The sequence below is a fragment of the Lagopus leucura genome, unplaced genomic scaffold (assembly GCF_019238085.1).
Source record: "Lagopus leucura isolate 7727_CA_CO unplaced genomic scaffold, USGS_WTPT01 Super-Scaffold_741, whole genome shotgun sequence".
NCBI classification, from domain to species: domain Eukaryota; kingdom Metazoa; phylum Chordata; class Aves; order Galliformes; family Phasianidae; genus Lagopus; species Lagopus leucura.
In genome coordinates this window covers 11,120,206-11,130,205 of record NW_024962256.1, presented here as the reverse complement: position 1 = coordinate 11,130,205, position 10,000 = coordinate 11,120,206, and the positions used below count along the sequence as shown (strand labels likewise).

General features: G+C 40.7%; 1 protein-coding gene and 1 long non-coding RNA gene across 14 annotated transcripts in view; one reads left to right on the top strand and one right to left on the bottom strand.

Annotated features, from left to right (window-relative positions):
- Nucleotides 1-10,000, top strand: part of EBF3 (EBF transcription factor 3) — a 111,770-nt gene that overhangs the window by 66,276 nt on the left and 35,494 nt on the right. For 9 of the 12 annotated variants that reach the window (XM_042863620.1, XM_042863617.1, XM_042863614.1 and 6 more), the window contains 2 exons: nucleotides 4,213-4,294; nucleotides 7,254-7,398. In XM_042863620.1, coding sequence (XP_042719554.1) covers nucleotides 4,213-4,294; nucleotides 7,254-7,398 — 227 coding nt within the window. The remainder of the gene's footprint in view (nucleotides 1-4,212; nucleotides 4,295-7,253; nucleotides 7,399-10,000) is intronic. The other 3 variants (XM_042863616.1, XM_042863613.1, XM_042863610.1) reach the window with 1 other exon arrangement.
- Nucleotides 2,262-10,000, bottom strand: part of LOC122175733 — a 51,744-nt gene continuing 44,005 nt past the window's right edge. For both annotated transcript variants that reach the window (XR_006177492.1, XR_006177493.1), the window contains one exon: nucleotides 2,262-2,335. This is a non-coding gene — a long non-coding RNA (uncharacterized LOC122175733). The remainder of the gene's footprint in view (nucleotides 2,336-10,000) is intronic.

Sequence of the window (10,000 nt, the reverse complement as noted above, 5' to 3'; positions counted from 1 at the left end):
AACTTCAGAATCTCGGATAAGGATACAAACCTCAGGATTTTTACTCATGGAAGTAGAGCGAGCTTGTCGTATCTTAACAATTCTGTGCTTTGTATTGCAGTCGTATGTTATCTGGAGGCTTAATTGAACATGCAAACTGTGTACCTGAAATACAGAGAGAAGTGAAACAGAATTATTTGTGCCAGCAAAGCTGACAGATTGCTGTGTCTTCTGTCCTTTTTAAGTCAGAAGCTGGGGAGGTCTCATCTAACAAAGGGGTGGAGGCTCTGCATAACTGTGCATTGGAGCTTTCTTCCTTAGCCGTGGTCTGGGTGCTCATGTGTTGTTGTCAGTGCCAGTTGTGGTTTAGGATGCTGAGATCAGGACATTCGTACCCAGTGCGTGAAGTAAAAAGAATGAAACATTTACTTCCGACTGAGAAATGAAATTTCTGTTTGGAGATATGCTTTAATAACGATGTCTCTATGGTTTGTAGTAGGTGGCTTTCTGCAACAAATATTTTTTTAGCCAAACAGTATTTGAATCAAAGCAAACTGAAGGCGCCAGTTGTACTCATAATATCAAGTGTTTTCTTGCTTGTTCAGTGTTGAAATTCAAGTACAGAAGTCTTTCTAGTCTATTTGCTACAACACCTCTTCTCAAAAAGGTTAAGAAGAGGTGAAAAGGATGAAAAGGCACTTGCAGGGTTTTAAAAATCTCCCATGGAAAAAAGATCTTTCATACCACAAAAAAAGTCTCCTGTAGGTTGTTATGTGCATAAGGTGGAGGCTTAAGAGCAGACACATTTGCAGATGAACTGCTTTTACTAGCTTCTCTGAGACATGACATTTGTTCAGAAGATTAGCCAGGTTGTAATGTGTAGCATAATTGCACTGTGCGGATGTCCCAGAAGTGAAAACCTAATTGCTTGACAGGACTATAACTTTGTGGTACGCTCTCACCTTGTTAGGTCCTTTTCTGATGCAGTTCAAATGAAGTCTGGCCGCAGGTGTGCCTAATTTACCTCGCAACAGAACGTGTTGAGTTTAATTGCACAGTGGTTGTTAGGAAAAATTGGTGGGTGGAATATCAAGTGACTTACTGTACGCGGATGGCAGATGGGCGGTGAGAGGCATTGTGAGCTAAGTGTATAGGTGAGGTGAGTTAATAAAAGATGTAAATTTTATCTTAAAATAGTGAAGTCTTGTGGTAGGCAATACATTTTAATTAAGGTGGCAGCAGTCCTTTTCTAGCCATGTGAAAAAATTGGAGGAGAGAAGCATCACAAAGGTTTTTTTCCATATTAGTATTTTAGGAACAGATTGGTATGCCTAGGAAGACTATTCTGCAAGCCTGCGTTTATTGCAAAGACAACACTTATGGATACAATACAAAGTGTAGCATGGAGAGGTAAATCTAGAAAGGCTTGCCTTTCTATTATTGAAACTGGGTTTGAGACACAGCCAAACTGAGCTCAAATCCAGCTGCTGATTTCTCAGTGTGTGGCAGAGCTCTTACCACAAGTCTGCAAAGCTTTGCTGAGGACTGTACCTGTTCTCTTCTGCAGGGATCATCCATTCCTGATTCTTGTTGGTCAGATGAGAAGAAAAATCAAGTCAGTTTTCTTTGCCTGAGCAGCATGAGAAATGCTCTGCCTGGGAACGTGATTTTTGACTTATGTTGTCTTCTCTGAAAATCTTGTCTCAGTGCCACCTGCGCTCCACAGATTTGCTGAAAACATGGATTGCAAAGAACAAAAAGGTCTTGGTATCAAGGGGTGCACAGAGCTGGGATGTGAATGCTGCTTGTGTTCACCCCAGTGTTGTGGCTTCAGTGCTTAGCTCAGTGCTCGGGTTCTTCATGGTAAAAACATCTAATTCCACCAAGTGTGTTTTGTTTTTCAACAAGTAATTGAACAACTATGGGTTCCAGGTAATGTTTAGTGAAGGAATGCTTAATGATCCTTTTTGGACAGGATGTGAGCTCTCTGTATAGAAACAATTCATCTTGAATGCTTCAAGTTAAGAAAAAAATCCACTAGGAATAATATTGAGCATTCTCCATGCACAGCTCGTTTAAGAATTCCAGAGCAATTCACAAACATTAGCTCAGAAAGCTTCACAACACCCATCTGAGATCAGAAAAAAAAGCTGAGATGTTCCTTGTCAGCATGGCTGTGGCACTGGGAGCAGTGAGGCCAAAGGCTCTCATGGCGTGTGGTGGGCACAGGGTAGGGCAGACTCAGCATCAAAGCTGCCTCCTAACAGGTATGGGAGAAATACCAGATATGGAACAGAAATGCTGTTGTGCTCAGGCAGTCCTCAGTTGATGAGTCGGTCTCTGGAACTCGCAAACTCTAAAAAATAATAACCAACCCAAGGCAGATAAAATTAGAATGAAAATGTGGCTAACACAAATGTAGTTTTACGGGATGCTTGAAACTCTTGGTGGCATTCCTGCAATGGTGTGCAGAAAACCTGAGTGCAAGGGAACCTCCAAGAGAGGAGATTCTGTCAGCCACAATGGAATTCCAGCTCTCATTCAGCTAAACAGCTGGAAATTGTTTGCAGATTTTGGGATAGCTGAATTGATGGCACTGACTTATCTATGCTCAATAGAAATGAAACTAGTCATCTCCCTTGTCTTGATATGGGAGATCACTCCTACAGCATTAGTACCCCATGTTGATATTAGGGTCCTTTTCGAGGTTTAACTTAAAAAGAAGAGCCATGACTGTAGGCAGCAGTTTGTAGGATGGGGCAGTCATTTGTGATGTTCCTGTCCAGACACCCCAAAGTTTTGCAGGACAGTGTGGTGTGGCACAACTGTTAGGAGATTTCTTCTCAACTCCAATAGGGCCGTATTGGATACTGATGAAGGAAAGAATTTCTTGGCATACCTCCTGCCAGGAATATTATTTGCACATGAAAATTTCTGCAAAGTGTTTGTAGCTAAGGTAGTCATTTGTACAGATTGGTGTGAATAAGTAATAATGGTTCATAGACTAAATATAAAAGCTCTGCCTAACCTTGATATTCAAAATGAATAAAGTTGGACAGCACAAACTGATGGGGTGGTGCCTCTGAGAAACTCTGAATAAGGAGTCCCGAGCCTTTCTTGTTACTTGGTGCCAATCATGAGCCCGAAATCAAAACCCTTAGTGCTTTTAACTAATTACTATACGTGAAATCAGAACTCCATGAAAAGGGAAGAGGAGGTGCTAGGCTGTGGACATCCTCTGATGTCAGAAGAGGAATTAGAGACTACCTGCAGTGTGGCTCAGCCCACCTGCACGCCTTAGCATGGAGACAAAATCATTGCTTTCTTTTCAAAGTGATTTTTGAGAGTGACGAGTAAAGGAATGAGAGTGGAACCACCACCCCACGGCACGTACTCAGCAGCCTGTGCAGGAGTGCAGCGGGTCTGCACCCTTTCACGCTTTTCCCCTTCTCATAAGTGCTTGCTGTGCTCCCGTGAGGCAGTACTGCTACAGAATGGTTTGCTGGGAGATGCCTCAGTGGTACAATTTAGTCCTAAATAATTGCTAATTGCCTCACAGCAAAAAATCAGCTGGATTTCTGTGCACAGGTAGAGTTACTTTTTACAGCTAAAGGCTGGCACAGCTTGGAGAGGTCGTAAAACAGGGTCTAATCCTCCATGTTCCTTACCTTTTAAAAAAACATGACTCAAACTCTGGCCTTTCTTCAGGCCAGATCCATGGCTGAGCCTCACTGGAGTCAGCAGGATTGGACCGAGTCCCTTTGCATAGCTAGATCTGCCAAGCTAGAGGCAAAGCCAAGAGTTTTTTGGAAGACCGGTCATTTGTTACCTTAGAATTTTTTGGGATAGAGGTCATTACTGCTAATGTAAGTTGTGAAAAAACAAAAAACATTAGAAAAAATAGAAACAAATTTTCATCTGATGTTAGTCACTGCCTTTGAAGTCAATGAATCATTGAAATCGACTTTCCCACACCAAGCTAAGATATGGCCCGGAGTCAATATACTTGTAGTTGTTGAAAAATTAAAAATATGAATTTGCCTTTCCCTGGCAATAATGTTCTGTTTATGACAGAGGTCTAACTGTTTAAAATACATACATTGACCAATAAGAAAGTAGTAGTTTACTAGCTGTATTCTTTTATGTCTAACTATCATAAGATTGTATTAAGCTTTTTAAAATTGGCTCTACAGTTTGATGAAACTAATAGATTTCAATTTTGTATTTCCATAGATTCTTCCTAAAGTTTTTCCTCAAGTGCAATCAGAACTGTTTGAAGAATGCAGGCAACCCACGAGACATGCGACGATTCCAGGTACAGATGTCTCCTACAGACACCATATAGGATTTACTCGAAGTTTCAAACTTCTTCAACTCTTGTTTAATGAAATTCTAGTGTCAGTCTTCTACTTAGTGTAGTTTCAATGCTATGTATCCAAAATGCTATGGCTATTTTATAAATTCCCCACTAATCTAAATGCTTGTTTCTGGGACCTGGCCAGTTCCGCAGTGGGCTGTTATGGATCATCGTGATGGGTACCTTCTCAGAAAGCACAGTTTTCAACACCTCCATTGTAGTATGAACTGAGACTTGTGGAGATTTTACATATGTAAACCACGTAAACAGCTGTTAGAAATTCAGCTGCTGAACTTGGTGAAGTCTGGATCTAGTTTTTCCTTTCACGTTTACAACTTGTAAATCCAACAGCAGAGGTATCACACACATATTTTTATCTGAATTTTATTAGAAAATGCTGAATACTTCACTTTCTCCTTACAGCTTTTGAATTATCTTGTGGTGAATGATAACACTTACAGAAAGACATCTGATGTGGTGGACAAATTATTTCCTCTGTATTTGGGGTCACTTGAAATGCTTGCTAAGAACTATACATGTTTTGTTTCAAAAGGATTTCCAAAAGGTTCATATTTGAGACTAATAATAAGCTAGTATTGAGATGTTCAAAACTTTCCTAGTTATGAGAAGAATAACTTGTGGTTAAACTTGATAGCAAAACATGTGACATCTGTTTTCATGCACAGCCAACCAACCGGTGAAGCCAGAACACTTGAGCCAGCCAACAGAAAAGATCTGTAGCTGGGAAAAATATTTCTTCAAAACAATTGAGCCAAGCTTCCATTTTTCATGCATCTCAGCTTCACGTGGCATTGGTGATATTGATCCATCTGAACAGAACAGAAGGTCAAACCTGGAATGAGTGGAAATGCCCTCTTTGTCTCACCGATGACTAAATGAAGCATCAGTCATGAGTGATCTTGTGGTCGACAATGGAACCAGTAGACACTAGAAAGACTTTCCTGGGTCTCTTTAGCTAATCTCCCTGCCTCTCAGAAGGTTTAAGTGGACTTAACAGTACGTCAGATCTTGAACAAAATTTTTAACTGGTTTCACTGTCTCAGCACCTTTTTAGGTGTGTTGCAGGAAGAAGCCAATATAACAAAACACAGCATGTCTACTTTCTTTTGCTGAACTACAGTATTTTTCCCTTGGTGACTGACCTATATATACATGACAGAACAAAAATAGTTGTCATTTTTATATACACCTTTCCCTGTCTTCTTAATATACTGCGTTCTAGGAAACAAATCCAGAAGTCTTTGCTGAAATTCACACCTGTATGTTTTGCACTATTTTTTAAAGTCTGCAAATCTCATTACAAGTGAAAGCCGATAGCCCAGTGGCATGGCGGCAGCTCTGCGCTTCGGTGAGTGTGCAACCTCAGCACTCTCCAAAGTGGATGTCGACAGGAGGGAAAGTGTCCACTTCTGGGACGAGAAAGATAGGGGAGCAGAGCAGACTGGCAGAGAGCTGCCCTCGGGCTGTTCGAAAGGAGAACGCAGATGGCTGTCTCAGAGGAGGCAGAGTACACAGAAAAGGTGCTGTGATAGCTGAAAGCTAATTATGGGTTGTGAATAAGAAGCAGGATCAGAGGTGATCCAAAACGCAGAAACAGATAAGAATTGTCTTCTGATGCCTGAGACTAGTGCCGTGGAAATGGAGAATAGTTTTTTTTCCCCTCTTTTTTTGCTCATTATGTGCTTGGGTATGGGAGCTGGTGTGAGAACCCTGAAAATCATTTTTGCTATGTCCAAAAGTAAAATAAGCAGAAGACAAAAGCTAAAATTTGTCCTAGCCTTTGCCACCATCTCCCATGCTGTTGGTACGGCCTAACACAGCCTCACACAGCCACTGCCCACGAGAACTCTACTAATGCTAAGCCACAAAGAAAAAGCTACTGTGATTATTGCATTTAGCAAATCTGGAACCCGCACCATAGGGCCCATGCTGGAGCATTTAAATAAGATGTAAAAGTCTATCTGGGATAATAACAACCAACCTGTGAAGCTACGTCACACACAACACACGCATGTCTCACAATTTCCTCTTTGGCTCGTGGTGGTGAAATATCATTTCCAGAATGAGTTTCACAAACCCATTGTGTAGGTGTTTTTATCGGGAAGGTTGTGTGTTTTGCATATGTTCCTTTTCCATTTTCTACTGAGAAGCAGCTGGAAGCCAAAGAAGGCCCTATCCATCATCTCTTCTATGGCCGGACTCTGAACCTGGGCACAAGAATAGGAGCCTTTCACTCAAAAATAAAGGAGGAAATTCCATTGACATACCAGGGTCAATCACCATCCAAATGAACTTGAGAAGGGATACTTTTCATGGATTGAAAACACTTTCACTATTCATATTCAACTCAGTCTTTTCAGATGCAAAAAAGTTCATTATCAGACATTAAATGTAATTGTAAAACTGACCTGGAGATCATTTACTGAAGAAAAAATGGGGAGTTACGATGGTTCCTGATTTATTAAGCTTTTTTTATTTGGAATCCTCACAACCCTTCATTTGAAGACAGTCTCAAGTGAACAAATTTTAATTAGATAAACTATCTAATCAATATATCAACAGATCAATCAAAACAGCAGCTTTTAAAATGAGTGGCTAGAGGGGTGTTTCTGAAACTAATGGCTAGAAGAATATTTCCCTGAATTGAATTCATTTGTTAGCATAATAGGAGATTAAACTCTAATTAGTGTAGCAGGTTCTGAAGAGAAACAATTGTGAGCTAAAAATCACCAATGTTAGCCACATAAACAAAGATGTATTCATAGTTGTCATTCACTTTGCTTCAAGTGAGAAGTAACAGATTGCGATGTTGTTTTGTCTCAGAAGATCTATTAATATATCCGAGCTCCTGAAAATATGCAGACTTCTTAAATTCCTTTTTATTCTTCCTTTTTAGGTTGTTGTATCAACAACAGTCAATGTGGATGGCCACGTTCTGGCTGTCTCAGACAACATGTTTGTACACAACAATTCCAAACATGGAAGGCGGGCTCGCCGCCTTGACCCCTCAGAAGGTACGGCTCCTTCTTATCTGGAAAATGGTAGGCACACATTTACATGTCTTTTTTTTTTTTTGCAATGCTTTTTTTTTTTTTTTTTTTTTTTTTTTTTTCACCATTCTTTATGTTGATACACCATTACATTTATTTTTCCAGAATTTCTTCTTTCATCAATCAAACCACTCATTAAAAAGTCCATTACTATTTCTCAGCCCCTCTCAACCAGAATACGGTCACTTCTGAAGCTGCTTCTGACTCCTTTCTTTATTTAATACTTGCAGTTTTGCAGTCACAACCAATTTTTCTTTTTTTTCTGTTTTTTTTTTCTTTTTTTTTTTTTTCTTTTTTTTTTTTTTTTTTTTTGGTCTGGTTTTGCTTGCAGCTTTTTCTTGCTATTTAATTTGACTTGATTTTATTTTGGCTTGTCATATTCCTTGATCCAGAGGTACAGTCTCAGGTTATGTATGCAAGTTTAAGTGTATGGTAAAAACATGACCAAATCTGCAAAGAATTTACTGTGAGGTCAATTTCCTGTTGCTGGGCCTTACTGCTGCAGATTACAGCAGTGGCGTTTTTGTATGAGAAAAACAGCATAAAATGTTTTTCTTCAGACTGACTCAATGTGATTGACTTCTTGCCTGGACTGCTCAAAGAAGATAGGCTGAGATGAAGAAGAGATTGGGAAATGTCTCTGGAAATCCAGTGTCTTTCTGGAGCCCACCTGCCTCTGAGCCACTCACACACCGTTGCAGCGGCGCTCGTGCGCTAGCGCTCGTATCTCCGTGTACTTCCCCAGAAGTACAAAATAGCTGTTTAGATTCAGATATTGGTTCTCACTGCAAAGTACATCAGTGCATAGATACAAAACAGCTCTGAGGTGCTCTGGTTTTCATTAACGTGAAATGCGTAGAGGTCAAATGCATTCTGAGCTCTCAAGGAGTTAGAATGGCCAGAAGCGCTGGCACCGGAGCGCCCTGAGCGTGGCCACCCTGGGCATCCATTGCCACAGGGCTCCTCGTGTGAGCTGCTACTGCCACATTGATGGGATCGTGGCTTTTTACACTAATAAAGTTAATTAAAGTAATAACGGAACGCTAAGCTGCTAATACAATCATTGCCATTTTATGTTTCAAATGATACTTACCAATGGGCATACAGAAAAAATGAATGTGGCAAGCAATGATTGCCAGAACGAAATACAATCTAGACATCAAAAAAAGGAAAACAATTTGTGAATCTGCTGCAGTCCACACACACACAACTGATTTGTTTTTCTGCATTAATAACTAAGGTATAAGAGAACAAAAATATAATAATTAAAGGTCGCCCTGAGCGCAAGAGTCATTATGGTCTATGACGTATTGTTTATCTCTTTCATATGCACTGAAAGTAGGTGTGTGTTTTGCCTAGCAACCATCACTAATGAGGTTCACAATTAAGAAGGTTGAATCCTTTCCTCTAGTCCTCCCCTTCCCTAGAGAGAGAGAACTAGCAACATTATAGGTTCAAGTAGGCATGCTCAGCCCTGTGGTGTTAGGTTTTAGTCTGGGTCCAAATTCATCCTCTTCTAATGAGCTATTATGATCTTTGCAAAATACAAGTATTTATTTTGGTAAGCTGTATAAGAAAGAATTTGACTCTAAGCAGAAAATATCGCTTAGAAAAATAAAGGCCGCTTGTACATACTGCAGAAAATCCACATAAATTTCTCCAACCGGTGGCTCCTTTTTGAGAAATGGTAATTGATTTGCTCTATTTAAATGCTACAAATGCAGCGCCAAATCCTCTCTGCCTAACCTCTCATAGACACTCATTCGTGCAAGCTGGACCGTTAAAAATGAACGTGAAAATCTGAGCACTCCTTTTTACCTTCAAGTCCCACTTCTAATAACAATTACAGTACCTAAATAACCAAAAGCAAACAGCCCTGCGACGCAGCAGCAGAGAATCAAATTGCCCTTGACTGTAAGAAAGAATTGCAGAGCCAGGTTTCCAAACACACCGAGCTGGAAGTCAGGGGATTCAGAAGTGCTCAGCATCTCCCCGGTCAGGCTGCGCTTCCCATGTGATTAAGCACCGCTAAGGAAATGAGCAGGCACAACTGGCTCTGCCTCTGTTGAAATAGCCACACAACTTCTCGATCTGGAACGGGCTTCGGCTTCTTAAAATCGGAATGTTAAAACCTACAGAGCGAATTCCTGAAATCGCAGCCTTGCTTGCACGGGAATCTTTGTTTGCTCCTGGCCGGGGTGCAGCACGGTACTGACAGCCTGCTTGGAGCGATGCTATTTTATGTCATGCCTGAAGTTAGTTGTGTCCCCGCGCACGTCGCCGTGCTCACGTCGGGATGGTATGCTTTGCATTAGCAACACATTCTTTAAAGAAAAGTGCCCGCTCCAAACCACAGATATTTACATCTATGTAGCCTCTCCTTGCTAACACCTCATTATCCAATCATCTAATATTCACCAGCAGTATATACACACACTCGCAGATCGTTTCCAAGTAAACTAATTCCCCCTGCTGCTACTGTGGAAGGTTGCCATTGAATCCTTTGAGCTCACAGAAAGCACGGCAAATTATTTACAGTAGTTGAATGCAACTGCAGGAAAAACAATTGTTATACCTCCCAGCGTAGCGTAGT